Source organism: Oncorhynchus kisutch, linkage group LG13, assembly GCF_002021735.2.
Source record: "Oncorhynchus kisutch isolate 150728-3 linkage group LG13, Okis_V2, whole genome shotgun sequence".
Taxonomy (NCBI): Eukaryota; Metazoa; Chordata; class Actinopteri; order Salmoniformes; family Salmonidae; genus Oncorhynchus; species Oncorhynchus kisutch.
This window is the reverse complement of record NC_034186.2, coordinates 8,844,846-8,865,242: the sequence shown is the minus strand read 5'-3', so window position 1 is coordinate 8,865,242 and position 20,397 is coordinate 8,844,846. Positions and strand designations below refer to the sequence as shown.

At 46.3% G+C, this 20,397-nt stretch overlaps 2 protein-coding genes across 5 annotated transcripts in view; one reads left to right on the top strand and one right to left on the bottom strand.

Moving 5' to 3' along the window:
* The window catches only part of ano8b (anoctamin 8b), a 104,089-nt gene extending 97,462 nt beyond the window's left edge, over nucleotides 1–6,627 (bottom strand). For 3 of the 4 annotated variants that reach the window (XM_031785520.1, XM_031785521.1, XM_031785523.1), the window contains exon 1: nucleotides 6,155–6,627. In XM_031785520.1, the coding sequence (XP_031641380.1) occupies nucleotides 6,155–6,326 (172 nt within the window). In that variant the 5' untranslated portion in view covers nucleotides 6,327–6,627. The remainder of the gene's footprint in view (nucleotides 1–6,154) is intronic. The other variant, XM_031785522.1, reaches the window with a different exon arrangement.
* A 9,960-nt stretch (nucleotides 6,628–16,587) lies between these two features.
* The window catches only part of gtpbp3 (GTP binding protein 3, mitochondrial), a 41,761-nt gene continuing 37,951 nt past the window's right edge, over nucleotides 16,588–20,397 (top strand). Inside the window, 1 exon segment of the mRNA XM_031785519.1 lies at nucleotides 16,588–16,972. Coding sequence (XP_031641379.1) covers nucleotides 16,914–16,972 — 59 coding nt within the window. The 5' untranslated portion in view covers nucleotides 16,588–16,913.

Genomic DNA, 20,397 nt, shown 5'->3' with positions numbered 1-20,397 from the left:
TCTCTCCTCCAACCCACTCAGCCCCTACCCATCTCTCCTCCAACCTTACCCATCTATCCTCCAACCCAGCTCTCCTCAAACCCACTCAGCCCCTACCCATCTCTCCTCCAACCCAACCCATCTCTCCTCCAACCCACTCAGCCCCTACCCATCTCTCCTCCAACCCAACCCATCTCTCCTCCAACCCACTAAGCCCCTACCCATCTCTCCTCCAACCCAACCCATCTCTCCTCCAACCCACTCAGGTCCTACCCATCTCTCCTCCAACCTTACCCATCTATCCTCCAACCCAGCTCTCCTCCAACCCACTCAGCCCCTACCCATCTCTCCTCCAACCCAACCCATCTGTCCTCCAACCCAACCCATCTCTCCTCCAACCCACTCAGCCCCTACCCATCTCTCCTCCAACCCAACCCATCTCTCCTCCAACCCACTAAGCCCCTACCCATCTCTCCTCCAACCCAACCCATCTCTCCTCCAACCCACTCAGCCCCTACCCATCTCTCCTCCAACCTTACCCATCTATCCTCCAACCCAGCTCTCCTCAAACCCACTGAGCCCCTACCCATCTCTCCTCCAACCCAACCCATCTGTCCTCCAACCCAACCCATCTCTCCTCCAACCCACTCAGCCCCTACCCATCTCTCCTCCAACCCAACCCATCTCTCCTCCAACCCACTAAGCCCCTACCCATCTCTCCTCCAACCCAACCCATCTCTCCTCCAACCCACTCAGGTCCTACCCATCTCTCCTCCAACCCAACCCATCTCTCCTCCAACCCAACCCATCTCTCCTCCAACCCCCTCAGCCCCTACCCATCTCTCCTCCAACCTTACCCATCTATCCTCCAACCCAGCTCTCCTCCAACCCACTCAGCCCCTACCCATCTCTCCTCCAACCCAACCCATCTGTCCTCCAACCCAACCCATCTCTCCTCCAACCCACTCAGCCCCTACCCATCTCTCCTCCAACCTTACCCATCTATCCTCCAACCCACTCAGCTCCTACCCATCTCTCCTCCAACCCACTCAGCTCCTACCCAGATGGTCATGTGCCGCCGCAATCTTCGCTCTCTCTCTCCCACTACTCTCTTCAATCCTCTATCTCTTCTGCTAAATCCTTCTCCCTCCTGTCACCTGACTCTGCCTCTTGTACCCTTCTCTCCTCCCTTTCCGGATCCTCTGATTCTCATTGTCCCATTTCCTCCCCATCAGCTCAACCTTCGACTCCCGCACCATGGTTGAGAACAGGGCTGCGGGCAGCTGAGCAGAAATTGAGAAAAACTCAACTTCCAGAGGACCTATCATCCTTCCATTCCTTCCTGTCTCTGTGTTCGCTGCTAGAGCCGCTTTCTATCACTCAAAATGTAAACCCTGAGAAACTCTTCTCCACTTCCTCCTCCATCCTTAATCCTCCACCTCCTCCCTCTCCACTCTCCCTCTCCACCTCCTCCCTGTCCACTCTCCCTCTCCACCTCCTCCCTCTACACTCTCCCTCTCCACCTCCTCCCTCTCCACCTCCTCCCTCTACACTCTCCCTCTCCACCTCCTCCCTCTACACTCTCCCTCTCCACCTCCTCCCTCTCCACTCTCCCTCTCCACTCTCCCTCTCCACCTCCTCCCTCTCCACCTCCTCCCTCTCCACCTCCTCCCTCTACACTCTCCACCTCCTCCCTCTCCACTCTCCCTCCTCCCTCTCCACTCTCCCTCCTCCCTCTCCACTCTCCCTCTCAACCTCCTCCCTCTACACTCTCCCTCTCCACTCTCCGCAGATGACTTTGTCAACCATAAAAAAGGTTGACGACATTTCTTCCTCATTCACTCAGCCTACTAGTCCACTGATCCCACTCACACAGAACTACCCTAGGCCTTGACCTCTTTCTCCCCTCTCGACAGACCAGTGTCCATTCTTTATTTTCTTTCCAAAACACTTGAACGTGCTGTTTCTGGCAAACCCTCTCGTTATCTCTCTCAGGCTTCAAGGCGGCTCTCCGCGCTGCCAAAGCTGACTCTCTCTCCTCTGTTCTTATCCTCCTAGATCTATCTGCTGCCTTCAACACCGTGAACCATCAGATCCTCCTCCCCACCCTCTCAGGGCTGGACGTCTCAGGCTCTAAACGCTCCTAGATTGCATCCTACCTGACAGGTCGCTCCTACCATGTGGCGTGGAGAGGATGTGTCTGCAACTCGTGCTCTCACTACTAGTGTCCCCCGGGGCTCGGTTCTAGGCCCTCTCCTCTTTTCTCTTTACACCAAGTAACTCGGCTCTGTTATATCCTCACATGGTCTCTCCTATCATTGTGATGACACTCAACTACTTTTCTCCTTCCCCCTTCTGACACCAAGGTGGCGGTACGTATCTATGTATGCTTGGCAGACATCTCAGCTTGGATGACAGCCCACAACCTCAACAAAACGGAGATGCTCTTCCTCCCATGGAAGGCCTGCCAGCTCCAAGACCTTTCCATCACGGTTGACAACTCTGTGGTGTCCTCCTCCCAGAATGCAAAGAACCTTGGCGTGACCCTGGACAACACCCTGTCGTTCTCTACAAACATCAAAGCAATGATTCGCTCCTGCAGGTTCATGCTCTACAACATCCAGAGAGTACGACCCTACCTCACACAGGAAGTGACACAGGTCCTAATCCAGGCACTTGTCATCTCCCGTCCGTACCACTGCAACTCTCTGTTGATAGAGTATCTTAAAGAGTATCTTAAACAACTGTCTTTTGGTAGAGTATCTTAAACAACTCTCTGTTGATAGAGTATCTTAAAGAGTATCTTAAACAAATCTCTGTTGATAGAGTATATTAAACAACTGTCTGTTGATAGAGTATCTTAAAGAGTATCTTAAACAACTGTCTGTTGATAGAGTATCTTAAACAACTCTCTGTTGATAGAGTATCTTAAAGAGTATCTTAAACAACTGTCTGTTGATAGAGTATCTTAAACAACTCTCTGTTGATAGAGTATCTTAAAGAGTATCTTCAACAAATCTCTGTTGATAGAGTATATTAAACAACTGTCTGTTGATAGAGTATCTTAAAGAGTATCTTAAACAACTGTCTGTTGATAGAGTATCTTAAACAACTCTCTGTTGATAGAGTATCTTAAAGAGTATCTTCAACAACTCTCTCTTGATAGAGTATCTTAAACAACTGTCTCGCCACCATCCCACTCATTGTTTAGAGATATGTTTTTAGGTGCTGGAGCGCAATTAGAATAGGAATGACGTCGTAATTTCCTCAAAGTTTGTACCGACAGATGTAGCCTGTTGAATATATCAGTATAATTCTATATCATCATAGAAAATGCATAAAATATATCCTCCAATCGCAATGTCTGCCTAGGCCAACATACAGTGGGGCAAAAAAGTATTTAGTCAGCCACCAATTGTGCAAGTTCTCCCACTTAAAAAGATGAGAGAGGCCTGTCATTTTCATCATAGGTACACTTCAACTATGACAGACAAAATTAGAAAAAAAATCCGGACAATCACATTGTAGGATTTTTTATTTATTTATTTGCAAATTATGGTGGAAAATAAGTACAATGTGATTTTCTGGATTTTTTTTTCTAATTTTGTCTGTCATAGTTGAAGTGTACCTATGATGAAAATTACAGGCCTCTCATCTTTTTAAGTGGGAGAACTTGCACAATTGGTGGCTGACTAAATACTTTTTTGCCCCACTGTATATTGTCAAAATATATATATATATATATTTTTTTTATATCCTCATTCACCAAGTTAGGCATACCCAATTTCAAAATAGGCCATAATCACTGTCAATCGCAAATGACAATTCTTCATGTTTTACTGGTGAAACTGGTAAATGTTTTACTGGTCCAAACTGTATCTGCATACCAATCATTTGATCTCCATCAGTTTGATGGGAATTTGTATTTAGATCTTATTGAGTGACTGTTTTGTGAGTGAATTAGAGCAGATGGTGTAAACTGCACACTGAGTGTACAAAACATTAAGAACACCTTCCTAATACACACAGAAAACAGTTGAGTGCGAAAAGTCCTTCAGCGTTGCAGTTCTTGACACAAACTGGAGCGTCTGACACCTACTACCATACCCCTTTCAAAGGCACTTAATAAATATTTTGTCTTGTCCATTCACCCTCTGAACAGCACACATACACAACACATGTCTCAATTGTCTCAAGGCTCAAAAATCCTTATTTAACATGTCTCCTCCCCTTCATTTACACTGATTGAAGTGGATTTAACAAGCGACATCAATAAGGGATCATAGCTTTCACCTGGATTCACCTGGATTCACAGAAGGAGCAGGTGTTCTTAATGTTTTGTACACTCAGTGGGTAATTTTACATACACAGTAATAAATCAATATTAAACTCATTATGGCAGTAGGTCGAGTTTGGCATTAGTCATATAAACACCTTACTCTGCTTATGTTAATTGGCATAAGGTCAAAGTCAAAGTAAGCAAACGATTAAAACACCTGCCTTCGTGTATTTAGTTTCAATCAAAGCATATTATGTTTAGTGGGGTGATCTGGTGAGTTTGTTTAGTGACCATTCAGCAAACAATCCTAAAATATCATCAGAAATTAGGTGGTGTTTTTGGTGTAACAGTAACATTATACTGTGCTATTATATTTGGTTATGTTATGTAGAATACGAATGAATCATTATGTGATATTCAAAGACATTGATTCAAGCTTTGATCTAACTTTACAAAAAAAAGCCCCATTGTGAGAAGTTGCAGAGTGGTCGCTACAGTCCGCTCCAGTCCATCTCCAGCCCGCTACAGTCCTTCTCCAGCCCGCTACAGTCCGCTACAGTCCGCTCCAGCAGCACTACACCCCTGCTCTTGCTGCACGGAACGAGCTAATTGAAGCGCACCTAGAAACGAAACATTGGCCAACGTCTCGTCTTGCGCTGCACAGGATATCAGATCTCTACAACGATTGGAGAAGTGTTTAATATCACCATGGCTATCACATCCTTATGATATAGATTTTTTTCATAAGCGCAACGTGACTGCAAGAGACAGGTTGGAATGTCTGAATGAAATAGGGAACACATTTTTTTAAATCCAAATCAGTGGCGTTTGAATTTGTTGATCAATTGCTGGACATGCTTGTTTGGTTGCGGGGTTGCGGGACACGGGACAAAGGGCCAAAATGCGGGACTGTTCCGCACAATCCGGGACATGTGATCACCCAACTCCATGGCGAAATGTATTGAATTGCAGAAAATTACCATTAAAACTTAAATTGTTATCTCTGCCTTCAAGTGAGGCCGATTTATGTATTTTTTGGGGAAGCATGCTGCCTGTGCTCTCTCGGCCGCCCTTCAGCCAAGACACGAAAACAGCCACACGCAGCTGATGCAGTTCCCAGAATCCCGGCTCCAGTTCCCACATGAAGCATGGACCGTATCCCAAAAATAACACAGGCCCCGGGACCGTATCCCAAAAATAATACAGGCCCCGCGCAGAATATGACCGATGTTGCTTATTCAAATAAACGGGTCCAGTTTATAGACCCTACAAAGCCGAACGAATTCATAAACCCAGTGATAGAAGGGACACAATGACACCAACATTCTTCCCACAATACATCATTTCAATAACAAAACATGAATCTGTCTATTGTGCGAAATCCGTTTCGGTTTGAACAGGCTGTGTAGTGTAGAGTATAATGTGATGTTTTCGTGGCCAACGATCATAACCCGGACCGCTCGGAAGCTCAGAATACTGTCGCCTGATCTTTCGGTGACATTAAAAGGTTAATTCGTCAAGAAGCTGGCAACTGGGACGTTGCTGCATTTACAGGCTAACCTCCCACATGTCAGGCTGCTGGAGATAGCCTACATAGACAACACAATGTCTCTGAACATATGGAATAGGATGTTTGTAGCCTAGTAAACAGCGACGAATATACAGTGACCTTTGAGGACAAATACATCATTTTACAAACAAGACAAGATGTGGGATGTTTTTCTAAGGGCCCGGTGCATAAAGACAAAAAAGACGCTGCGGTGGCAGTAGGCTATTGGCTATATTGTGATGCCCTGCTCATCTAATTTTCCTGCCACATCCACCTGTCCTGTCGCTACAATTCTACATTCAATTTCCGTCCCCGGCCCAACCGACCCTTTGAAAAGACGGACTCACCCAGTACACCGGATGACGTTTGCTGCGAGGAGGCAGCACTTTGATCTGTCTTTTCCCCTTCGCCTTGCGATCGGTGTCTGTGCCGCGAGCTCTCGGTGCCACCACTGCTGTCGGAGGAGCTGCTACCCGCTGCTGCAGGGACTGCTGCTCCCGCCGCCCCCGTCTCGGGCATGGTCTTTCAGTGGGGAGTAACGGACGATATTCTCCGGGAAAGGGGAGAGCGAAATCGCATCTCAGGCAGGCAAATCATAGGACGCTGCTGGTCGGTGTGTCAGAGAGAGAGAGGGGCTAAATGAACGTGAAAGTGAAGTGAAGGTTGTTGTGGTGGTGGCTTATCCTAGTTTGCAGCAGGATGCGAGCGGATTGATAGCGCTCGGTTGATTCTTACTATGGAGGAGGGACAAAGAGAGAAGGGGGGACGACACACGTAGGGCTACAGCCAGCCTCACACACAGACACGCGCACGCACGAAAACACACATACACGTACAGGCATACTGGAAATAAAATATCATGGTTCTCCTCCTCGCCCTCAAAGAGAGAATTGCTTTAAATGCACCGTTCAATTTCCCCTGACCTCTGCAAGCCGCTAAAGAACAAATGGTGTATTTTTATAGAACCACGTGCCGATGCAAACGCGCCACCACCAGCTATGATATCACTGAAAATATAAAACGTTTATATTTAATTTTCAATTCCATGCCATAGGAAAAAGTACGCCACCACTAGTCATGTCAGTCACCAATGATGCCACCCCATAACATACCCAATTATAAGACACAACATACATTTATGTTCCTATAAAGCAAGGTTTATGTACTTACTTTTTAAAAATCAGATATCAGATCACTCTCTAGACAGTTTAGCAGCAAAATAGCCTATGTTGTGGTAGGTGCTTGAGCAGTCCAGCAGACAGACAGGCAGGCAGGTGCTTGAGCAATCCAGCAGACAGACAGACAGGCAGGTGCTTGAGCAGTCCAGCAGACAGACAGACAGGCAGGTGCTTGAGCAGTCCAGCAGACAGACAGGCAGGCAGGCAGGTGCTTGAGCAGTCCAGCAGACAGACAGGCAGGCAGGTGCTTGAGCAGTCCAGCAGACAGACAGGCAGGCAGGTGCTTGAGCAGTCCAGCAGACAGACAGGCAGGCGGGTTCTTGAGCAGTCCAGCAGACAGACAGGCAGGCAGGTGCTTGAGCAGTCCAGCAGACAGACAGACAGGCAGGTGCTTGAGCAGTCCAGCAGACAGACAGACAGGCAGGTGCTTGAGCAGTCCAGCAGACAGACAGGCAGGTGCTTGAGCAGTCCAGCAGACAGACAGGCAGGCGGGTTCTTGAGCAGTCCAGCAGACAGACAGACAGGCAGGTGCTTGAGCAGTCCAGCAGACAGACAGGCAGGCAGGTGCTTGAGCAGTCCAGCAGACAGACAGGTGGGCAGGTGCTTGAGCAGTCCAGCAGACAGACAGGCAGGCGGGTTCTTGAGCAGTCCAGCAGACAGACAGGTGGGCAGGTGCTTGAGCAGTCCAGCAGACAGACAGGCAGGCAGGTGCTTGAGCAGTCCAGCAGACAGACAGGCGGGCAGGTGCTTGAGCAGTCCAGCAGACAGACAGGCAGGCGGGTTCTTGAGCAGTCCAGCAGACAGACAGGCAGGCAGGTGCTTGAGCAGTCCAGCAGACAGACAGGCAGGCGGGTTCTTGAGCAGTCCAGCAGACAGACAGGCAGGCAGGCGGGTTCTTGAGCAGTCCAGCAGACAGACAGGCAGGCGGGTTCTTGAGCAGTCCAGCAGACAGACAGGCGGGCAGGTGCTTGAGCAGTCCAGCAGACAGACAGGCAGGCAGGTGAAGCTCCTCTCCTAGGATGTGTAATACATAACAAAGAACCCAGCCTTCTGTGAAGGATTAAGTACATCATTATTTATTTATCAATGCAAGAAATTTCTTCACAGATAAACATTTTTTGTGAGATAGATCATCTGCTTCCTCTCTAGCCCACATTGGAGTCATCCCCATTTAATAGACATACCATAGCCTAACATATGCTTTACAATATTTCCTGGATGACAGGTCCACTTACAGTGGCCTATGATGCACGTTTGATCTGTTTTCATACTTTTCCATGTTTAGAACACTGTTGTAAACAGTATTATCTTTCTCAACACCCACTATTTCTTTACTTTGTAAATAGCCTTTGAGAAAGAAGGTAAACCCCGAGACCTCATAAATTGTATACCGTCAAAACACAGGAACACAAAAGGGGCACACTATCCACAAAGATTCAGTTTGAATATACTCCTACTGTAGACAGAGAACGGTAGCTTTCAAGTCTTCTTCTGAGCTAATATTGATGGTAGCCAACATAAGAGTCTCCACACATGACAAACTCCCCAACTTTTATTAGTTTACTGTGTGTGTGTGTGTGTGTGTGTTTGTAAGGTGCACCAAGAGAATAACATGATGATTGCTTTTACCATACAAAAATCTAATCCAATTATATTGGTCACATACACATATTTAGCAGATGTTATTGCGGGTGTAGCGAATTCCTTGTGTTCTCTAGCCCCAACAGTGCAGTAGTATCAATTTACAACAATACACACAAATAGACACAATACACACAAATATACCTGGCTGTGTGGTGCCAGGAAAACAACCTCTCCCTCAACGAGATCAAGACAAAGGAGATGATTGTGGACTACAGGAAATGGAGGACCGAGCACACCCCCATTGTCATCGACGATACTGTAGTGGAGCAGGTTGAGAGCTTCAAGTTCCTTGGTGTCCACATCACCAACAAACTAACATGGTCCAAGCACACCAAGGAAGTCATGAAGAGGGCACAACAAAACCTACTCTCCCTCAGGAGACTTAAACGTTTTGGCATGGGTCCTCAGATCGTCAAAAGGTTCTACATCTGCACCATCACTGCCTGGTATGGCAACTGCTTCGCCTCTGAATGCAAGGCACTACAAAGGGTAGTGTGTACGCCCCAGTACATCACTGGGGCCAAGCTTCCTGCCATCCAGGACCTCTATACCATGCGGTGTCAGAGGAAGGCCCTAAAAATTGTCAAAGACTCCAGCCAACGTAGTCATAGACTGTTCACTCTGCTAACGCACGGCAAGCGGTACCGGAGGGCCAAGTCTAGGTCCAAGAGGCTTCTAAACAGCTTCTACCCCCAAGCCATAAGACTCCTGAACATTGATTGACTCTGTACCGGTACCCCTGTATATAGTCTCCACATTGACTCTGTACCAGTACCCCCTGTATATAGCCTCCACATTGACTCTGTACCGGTACCCCTGTATATAGTCTCCACATTGACTCTGTACCGGTAACCCCTGTATATAGCCTCCACATTGACTCTGTACCGGTACCCCCTGTATATAGCCTCCACATTGACTCTGTACCGGTACCCCCTGTATATAGCCTCCACATTGACTCTGTACCGGTACCCCTGTATATAGCCTCCACATTGACTCTGTACCGGTACCCCTGTATATAGCCTCCACATTGACTCTGTACCGGTACCCCCTGTATATAGCCTCCACATTAACTCTGTACCGGTACCCCTGTATATAGCCTCCACATTGACTCTGTACCGGTACCCCTGTATATAGCCTCCACATTGACTCTGTACCGGTACCCCCTGTATATAGCCTCCACATTAACTCTGTACCGGTACCCCTGTATATAGCCTCCACATTGACTCTGTACCGGTACCCCCTGTATATATAGCCTCCACATTGACTCTGTACCGGTACCCCTGTATATAGCCTCCACGTTGACTCTGTACCGGTACCCCTGTATATAGCCTCCACATTGACTCTGTACCGGTACCCCTGTATATAGTCTCCACATTGACTCTGTACCGGTACCCCTGTATATAGCCTCCACATTGACTCTGTACCGGTACCCCTGTATATAGCCTCCACATTGACTCTGTACCGGTACCCCTGTATATAGCCTCCACATTGACTCTGTACTGGTACCCCCTGTATATACCCTCCACATTGACTCTGTACCGGTACCCCTGTATATAGCCTCCACATTGACTCTGTACCGGTACCCCCTGTATATAGCCTCCACATTGACTCTGTACTGGTACCCCTGTATATAGCCTCCACATTGACTCTGTACCGGTACCCCCTGTATATAGCCTCCACATTGACTCTGTACCGGTACCCCCTGTATATAGCCTCCACATTGACTCTGTACCGGTACCCCTGTATATAGCCTCCACATTGACTCTGTACTGGTACCCCTGTATATAGCCTCCACATTGACTCTGTACCGTAATACCCTGTATATAGCCTCCACATTGACTCTGTACCGGTACCCCCTGTATATAGCCTCCACATTGACTCTGTACCGGTACCCCCTGTATATAGCCTCCACATTGACTCTGTACCGGTACCCCTGTATATAGCCTCCACATTGACTCTGTACTGGTACCCCTGTATATAGCCTCCACATTGACTCTGTACCGTAATACCCTGTATATAGCCTCCACATTGACTCTGTACCGGTACCCCCTGTATATAGCCTCCACATTGACTCTGTACCAGTACCCCTGTATATAGCCTCCACATTGACTCTGTACCAGTACCCCCTGTATATAGCCTCCACATTGACTCTGTACCGGTACCCCCTGTATATAGCCTCCACATTGACTCTGTACCAGTACCCCTGTATATAGCCTCCACATTGACTCTGTACCGGTACCCCTGTATATAGCCTCCACATTGACTCTGTACCGGTACCCCTGTATATAGCCTCCACATTGACCCTCTACCAGTACCCCTGTATATAGCCTCCACATTGACTCTGTACCGGTACCCCTGTATATAGCCTCCACATTGACTCTGTACCGGTACCCCTGTATATAGCCTCCACATTGACTCTGTACCGGTACCCCTGTATATAGCCTCCACATTGACTCTGTACCGGTACCCCTGTATATAGCCTCCACATTGACTCTGTACCGGTACCCCTGTATATAGCCTCCACATTGACTCTGTACCAGTACCCTCTGTATATAGCCTCCACATTGACTCTGTACCAGTACCCCCTGTATTGTTGGTCAAAGGGCTTGTAAGTTGCATTTCTAGGTCTGCACCTGTTGTATTCGGTGCATGTGACAAATACAATTAGATTTGATTTGAAATCTAAAAGTAAAAGAATGGAAATAAGAAATAAGAAATATATCAATATCCGATCGAGCAATGTCGGAGTGGCATTGACACCAAAAGCCAGAGGGAGGGATGAAGACAAAAGTCTTGGTGCTGATGGTTCAAGGACGGTGCCAGCTGTCCTCGATGGAGCCCATTGAATAATTCAGATCAAAAGACTTAAAGAGTGTCCCTCAGGCACTAGGCTCTGACTGCATAGGTACCCTGCCTATAAACAGGATGCGTCTCAATAGTCTAAAGTGGATTCCTCTCTCTGTCTCCTTCATCTGCACTGATCTAAAAAGAAACAGGAGCTGACAGCAATAATGACAGGATACACCCAGAGGATATGCTGTCACTTGTCCAGTCCTGTTAAATTAGTGCTAATCTCTCGTAAACATAACTGAGCATCTGACCAAATTACGCAAGATTTTAGTTGTGGGTTAACCAAGATTAGATCAGTCCTGACGAAGGAGAAGAGACAAGAGAGGAGGGATTATTACTGTACAACAGACCACGTATTCACCCTGCACACCTTAATTGACAAACAAACCAAAACAAAGTCAAAGTCTTCTCATGCTTTGATCATTTCAAAAAGCTTTAGACTCAATTTGGTCTGAGGGTCTGCTATATAAATGGATGGAAAGTGGTGTTGGGGGAAAAACATACAATATTATAAAACCCATGTACACAAACAACAAGTGTGCAGTTAAAATTGGCAAAAAAAACATACACATTTCTTTCCACAGGCCCGGGGGGTGAGACGGGGAGGCAGTTTAAGCCCCACCCTCTTCAACACATATATCAACGAATTAGCGAGGACACTAGAATAGTCTGCAGCACTCAGTCTCACCCTACTAGAATCTGAAGTCAAATGTCTACTGTTTGCTGACGATCTAGTGCTTCTATCCCTAACCAAAGAGGGCATACAGCAGCACCTAGATCCTCTGCACAGATTCTGTCAGACCTGGGCCGCCCTGACAGTAAATCTCAGTAAGTCAAAAATAATGGTGTTCCAGAAAAGTTCCAGTTCCCAGGACCACGAATACAAATTCCATCTAGACACCATTGCCCTAGAGCACACAACAACCTATACAGCATATACCTCAGCTTAAACATCAGCGCCACAGGTAACTTCCACACAGCTTTGAACTATCTGAGAGACATGGCAAAGGCCTTCTATGCCATCAAAAGGTTTATAAAAAAATCGACATACAAATTATGATCTGGCAAAAATAATTCAATCAGTTATAGAACCCTTTTGCCCTTTATGGTTGTGAGGTATGGGGTCTGCTCACCAACCAAGAATTCATAAAATGGGAAAAACACAACGTAAAACACCAAATAATGATTGCAGAGCAGAAATAGGCCGAGACCCACTAATTATCACAATTCAGAAAAGAGCCGTTAAATTCTACAACCTCCCAAAAGGAAGCAATTCCCAAACTTTCCATTAGAAAGCCATCACCTACAGACAGATGAACCTGGAGAAGAGTCCCCTAAGCAAGCTGGTCCTGGGGCTCTGTTCACAAACACAAACAGACCCCACAGAGCCCCAGGACAACAACACAATTAGACTCAAACAAATCATGAGAAAACAAAAAGATAATTACTTTACACATTGGAAAGAATTTACCAAAAACAGGGCAAACTAGAATGCTATTTGCCCCTAAACAGAGAGTACACAGTGTCAGAATACCTGACCACTGTGACTGACCCAAAATTAAGGAAATATTTCACTATGTACAGACTCAGTGAGCATAGCCTTGACAGACCTGGCTCTCAAGAGAAGACAGGCTATGTGCACACTGCCCACAAAATGAGGTGAAAACTGAGCTGCACATCCTAACCTCCTGCCAAATGTATGACCATATTAGAGACACATATTTCCCTCAGATTACACAGACCCACCAAGAATTTAAAAAAACAAATCCAATTTTGATAAACTCCCGGATCTATTGGGTGAAATTCCACAGTGTGGAATCACAGCAGCAATATGTGACCTGTTGCCACAAGAAAAGGGCAACCAGTGAAGAACGAACACCATTGTAAATACAACCCATATTTATGTTTATTTAATTTCCCTTTGTACTTTAACTATTTGCACATCATTACAACACTGTATATATACATAATATGACATTTGAAATGTCTTTATTCTTTTGGAACTTTTGGAAGTGTAATGTTTACAGTTAATTTATTTTTATTGGTATCTATTTCACTTGCTTTGGCAATGTTAGCATATGTTTCCCATGCCAATAAAGCCCTTAAATTGAAATAGAAATGATTGAGACTATTGAGACACACAGAGTCTTCTCCTGTTCTCCACCCCCTGGCCACCATCTGCTGTGGAGCTCAGCCCTCCCACCCCTCACAGCTCAGCTCAGCTCAGCCCTCCCACCCCACCCCTCCCAGCTCAGCCCTCCCACCCCTCACAGCCCAGCTCAGCTCAGCCCTCCCACCCCAGCCCTCCCAGCTCAGCTCAGCTCAGCCCTCCCACCCCACCCCTCCCAGCTCAGCCCTCCCACCCCTCCCAGCTCAGCCCTCCCACCCCTCCCAGCTCAGCCCTCCCACCCCTCTCAGCTCAGCCCTCCCAACCCTCACAGCCCAGCCCTCCCACCCTTCCCAGCACAGATCAGCTCTACCCAGCCCTCCCACCGCTCTGAGCCCTCCCACCCCCCCCCTCAGCTCAGCTCAGCTCAGCCCTCCCACCCCTCCCAGCTCAGCTCAGCTCAGCTCAGCCCTCCCACCCCTCCCAGCTCAGCTCAGCCTCCCAGCCCATCCCTCCCACCCCTCACAGCCCTCCTGCCCAGCCCTCCCACCCCTCCCAGCCCAGCCCTCCAACCCTTCACAGCCCAGCCCTCCCACCCCTCCCAGCTCAGCTCAGCCCTCCCACCCCTCCCAGCTCAGCTCAGCTCAGCTCTGCCCTCCCACCCCTCCCAGCTCAGCTCAGCCTCCCAGCCCATCCCTCCCACCCCTCACAGCCCTCCTGCCCAGCCCTCCCACCCCTCCCAGCCCAGCCCTCCAACCCTTCACAGCCCAGCCCTCCCACCCCTCCCAGCTCAGCTCAGCCCTCCCACCCCTCCCAGCTCAGCTCAGCTCAGCCCTCCCAGCCCATCCCTCCCACCCCTCACAGCCCTCCTACCCAGCCCTCCCACCGCTCTGAGCCTAGCCCTCCAATCGCTCACAGCCCAGCCCTCCAACCCCTCACAGCCCTCCTACCCAGCCCTCCAACCCCTTCCAGCCCAGCCCTCCTACCCCTCACAACCCTCCTACCCAGCCCTCCAACCCCTCCCAGAGTGTACAAAACATTAGGAACACCTCCTGAATATTGTGTATGTGTGCCATTCAGAGTGTGAATGGGAAAAACAAAATACTGAAGTGCCTTTGAACAGAGTCTGGTAGTAGCTGCCAGGCGCACCGGTTTGTGTCAAGAACTGCAGCGCTGCTGGGTTTTTCACACTTAACAGTTTCCTGTGTGTATCAAGAATGGAACACCACCCAAAGGACATCCAGCCAAGTTGACACAACTGTGGGAAGCATTGCATTCAACATGGGCCAGTATCCCTGTGGAACGCTTTCGACACATTGTAGAGTACATGCCCAAACAAATTGAGGCTGGGCAAAGGAGGGCAAAGGGGGTACAACTCAATATTAGGAAGGTGTTCCTAATGTTTTGTACACTCAGTGTATATGTTCACTGGGGAGCCCCACTGCAGATCTTTGCAGCTGTCAGATGACAGAGAGGATGGCGAGTATTCAAACTTGGCGTCAAAACAAATTTCATTTATGGGACTTTGTCTATGTATTGACCCCCACAGGGGGCTAGGGCAGGAGAGCCGTGAGCTCCGCTATGAAGCTTTGACAGGTAATCCTCGAATCATCCAAAAGAGACTGGATTATTACTTTTGAACTAAATCAAAAAAGGCTTGTATAATAATAACAATATAATATTGTATCTTCTCGATCAAATAATTGGATCCCTTACAACCCTTTAAGAATGAGAAGTAAAAACCCGAATTTCAATCACAATGTAAATGACAGCGTGTATGGGATTTATTTCAGTGATCAAAGTACAAGGACTTGACTGAAAACTGAGCTGACAGAAACAGCTTCACTTCAAGGCAAGTGGTCAGATGGTGACGTCGCCACAGTGACTGACAGCTTATCGTGTGTTTCACAGAGAGAGAAAAAAGGACTAATGTAGATGGGCCTGTTACATAATGTATTTGCTGCAAGTGCTCAAAGAAAATATGGCAGGTTTCTATCATGATGATTATTCTCCCAAAAATATACATTTTTAGTAAAAATTAAATTAAAAAGACTTTCTAAAACATCCTTATAGAAACTACAATCTCTAGGCATGCACGTTATCAACGAGTATGATATTAAAGCTGCAATATGTAAGTTAACTTTTGGGGTGACTACACCAAATGACCATAGAAATGTGAGTTATAGATCTGTCATTCTAATTTAAAGCAAGTCTAAGAAGCTGTAGATCTGTTCTATGTGTAATATTTATATGCTTCTCGTTCTTAAGTTTCGTTAGTGCGTCTTCTACTTTCAGTTTTGCAAACCAGCTTCAAACAGCTGAAAATACAATATTTTATATATATATATATTGGAAAATATATTTCACAGCGGTTTAGATGATACAATGATTCTTTACACTGTACTTGCTTGCTTTGTCCCATAAACTGTAATTAGGCGAACTATTCGAATTTTAGCAACCAGGAAATGGTGGAGTGATTTCTGCATACTGCACCTTTAATGTTCCCCTGTTCATAATGTGCCTAGTACCGAGAACCGCAGGTCAGCTACTAGATTAAACCAGAGAGGAAGAGGCGAAGCGAGAGGTTTCACTCTCGCCAAAGTATGTCCAAAATAAGCCCAATGCGTTTCTAAAGGCTTATTTTGGACCTACAGTAAGCTTGTCGCCTGCCTTCCCGTGTTTAGGATAACGACTCCCATTGTAAGGGCGTAGACATGAGCATCTCGTCATTATATCAAGATCTCTGCTACAACGTTGAACAAAACGATATTAACTAACAAGGTCAGCGAATGATGTCATATTTATGCAAAATCAACAGAATGCAAAATTGCGCACATGATGTCGCTGCAGTAGCAGCACGGACCCATTTTGATAGCGCAAAAAGGAGGGCATATTCGTGATTGACGGTGGTTGGACCAGTTACATCCATGCATCTCTTACGAGATTGAGGACTCCAGACCAATACAAACCATCCGTAGTATTAACACGCTTTCGTCTTTTTGGAAACGGAAAGAAAGAAGCATGGAGACAGGCGAATGGAGTTTGTGCGCTGAATGTCACCGATAGATAGTAAATACAACTCTGCGTTATCTAACTTCCATATTCAAGTATTTCAGTCAACACCAGAACGTTTGACAGAATGCCTAGAGTGAATCTCACGTGAGATTCGCCTTTTGACTGAACGATGGTAACATTTCACATGGACAGCTGTAGTTGTTATAGCTTCTACCGAGAATAGGGTCTACACATAATCTAGCTATCTATCTACATACAATGGGCAGAACCTATCAGCTATGCAACATTTGTTGTGATTTGCTTTGAATCATAATGTTGCCATGCTCTTGGGGATTGTGGAGAAGCGCTATTCACACCCTCAAGACATTCAGGTTAGTCAAAACTCTCTGAGCTAGTTGCTTTTATTTCAATTAAATGTATCCTGATCATAACCATACTTCTACCGTTTTATAACCAATATATTCCTTAATAATATCCCTTAACAAATCGATAACCCACATTTTGTTACCCAGACATATAACAGTCCCATGATCTGACGTATCTTCCCGGTCTTAAATATAGCTGCAAGCAGCGATGACTTGGGGTCCAAGCCTTTTTTTGTCCTGTTTTCACTAGCTCAAATATTATGCCATATTTTACAAGTCATAAAATGTGTTTCTGGTACAACACCCCTCACTGTCCACGTATGTCTGTCAAAGCTGCAGGGGTGAGGGTTAACCTTAGGCTGCCTTGGGCTGGTATGTATTACAAGACTAAGGCACTAGCCCTCTGAGCCATGCTCACCTCATGGTTGAACACTATGGAAGAACATACAGTGCCTTCTGAAAGTATTCAGACCCCTTTACTTTTTCTACATTTTGTTACGTTACAGCCTAATTCTGAAATTGATTAAATAAAAAATAATCTTCAGCAATCTACACACAATACCCCATAATGACAAAGTAAAAAAAAAATATATAGACATTTTAGCAAATGTATTACAAACAGAAATACCTTATTTGCATAAGTATTCAGACCCTTTGCTATGAGACTTGAAATTGAGCTCAGGTGCATCCTGTTTCCATTGGTCATCTTTGAGCTATTTCTACAACTTGATTGGAGTCGATCTGTGGTAAATTAAATTGATTGGACATGATTTGGAAAGGGGCACACACCTGTCTATATAAGGTCCCACAGTTGACAGTGCATGTCAGAGCAAAAACCAAGCCGTGATGTTGAAGGAATTGTCCGTAGACCGCCGAGACAGGATTGTGACAAGGCACAGAATTGGGGAAGGGTACCAAACAATGTCTGCAGCGTTGACGCTCCCCAAGAACTCCGTGGCCTCCATCATTCATTAAATGGAAGAAGTTTGGAACCACCAAGACTCTTCCTAGAGCTGGCCGCCCAGCCAAACTGAGCAATTGGGGGAGAAGGGCCCTTGGTCAGGGAGGTGACCAAGAACCCGATGGTCTCTTTGACAAAACTCTAGACTTCCTCTGTGGAGATGGGTGAACCATCAGGACCTCAGACTGGGGTGAAGGTTCACCTTCCAACAGGACAATGACCCTAAGCACACAGCCAAGACATCTCAGGAGTGGCTTCGGGACAAGTCTCTGAGTGGCCCAGCCAGAGCCCGGACTTGAACCCGATTGACCATCTCTGGAGAGACCTGAAAATAGCTGTGCAGCAATGCTCCCCATCCAACCTGACAAAGCTTGAGAGAAGAATGGTAGAAACTCCCCAAATACAGGTGTGCCAAGCTTGTAGCGTCATACCAAAGAAGACTCAAGGCTGTAATCCCTGCCAAAGGTGCTTCGACAAAGTATTGAGGAAAGTGTCTGAATACTTATGTAAATGTAATAATAATAATAATAATAATAATTTAGGGGGGTGGGGGACAATTTAATCCATTTCAAAATAAGGCTGTAACGTAACAAAATGTGGAAAAAGTCAAGGGGTTTGAAAACTTTCAGAATACACTGTATGTGGATGAATTGCAGGTTCCAGTGTTTCACAAATCATATAACATTCCATTCAGTAGGTCGCTTTCATCCAAAGCAACTTAGTCATGCATGCATACAAATTCTTTACACTATTTTGCCAGCGCCATGCTCTACCAACTGAGCTACAGAGAACCACCATGTGGGTAGTGGACAACTGCACACTTCAGGGAAAAAGTGCAGAGTAGTGACATGCATAGCCTGCAAGGGTACCAAACCCTCCAATAGCACAAATACGCTGAGTGGACAAAACATGAAGAACACCCTCCTAGTGTTGAGTTGCAAACCCCCTTTTCCCCTCAGAACAGCCTCAATTTGTCAGGTCATGGACTCTACAAGGTGTTGAAAGGGTTCCACAGGGATGCTGGCCCATGTTGACTCCAATGCTTCCCACAGTTGTGTCAAGTTAGCTGGATGTCCTTTGGGTGGTGGACCATTCTTGATACACACGGTAAACCTTTGAGTGTGAAAAACCCAACAGCATTGCAGTTCTTGACACAAACCGGTGCGCCTGGCACCTACTACCATATCCCATTCAAATGCATTTCATTGTTTTGTCTTGCCCATACACCCTCTGAACAGCACACATACACAATCCATTTCTCAATTGTCTCAAGGCTTAACAATCCTTATTTAACATGTCTCCTCCCCTTCATCTACACTGATTGTAGTGTATTTAACAAGTGACATCAATAAGAGATCATTGCTTTCACCTGGATTCACCTAGTCAGTCTATGTCATGGAAAGAACTGGTGTTAATGTTTTCTGCACTCAATATTTGGCCCAACATTAGATTTCTATAATGTACTGAACTGAACTGTAATGCACTGAACTGTACTGCAATGTGCTGTACTGAACTGTGCTGTAATGTACTGAACTGTACTGTACTGTACTGAACTGTGCTGTAATGTACTGAACTGTACTGAAATGTGCTGTACTGAACTGTGCTGTAATGTACTGAACTGTAATGCACTGAACTGTACTGCAATGTGCTGTACTGAACTGTGCTGTAATGTACTGAAATGTGCTGTACTGAACTGAGCTGTAATGTACTGTACTGAACTGTACTGAAATGTGCTGTACTGAACTGTGCTGTAATGTACTGAACTGTACTGCAATGTGCTGTACTGAACTGAGCTGTAATGTGCTGTACTGAACTGAGCTGTAATGTACTGTAATGTACTGAACCGGTCACAACCTGTAGACTTATTCACGTGCTGCTGTGTGGTTTGTTGCCAATCCTTACTTTGCTACCTGCCAACTTTACGGTTTTTACTTTATAATTACCGTTTTATATATATTTTTTCTTCTCAACTTTTCATTAAACTTTTTCACTCCGGACGCTTTATCTGGACGTGGTTCGTCAGGACCTCCACCAGCCGAAGCTAAGTAGTAACATTAACATGATGCCTTCTAATTGCAGTCGCTGCACTCGTAATATACAGGAGAACGATCGCCTTACGGCGAGGATAGCTGTGCTTCAAGCCCAGCTTCAGACACAATCGTTAGGCAAGGGTAATATCAGTGTAGGAAAGGATGAAGCATCGTCTGTGCCACCAGTAAGTACAGATGGTAGTATAAATCCCCTCGCACGGTCCCCGCAGCCGGACAACTTTCTCATGGCTTCTGGAAAGAAATGCTCAACCGGTGTCGCTCATTCAGCCGACAGAAACTTTCAACCGGTTTTCCATTAAGCAACGAGTCGGAGTGAGAGGCCAAGCCTTCTCTGATCTCTCTTCCTTCCGTTACGGGGTCTGAGACACCGAAGCCTCCCACCATTAGCTCTGACAAATTGAACACCCAACTCATTGGCA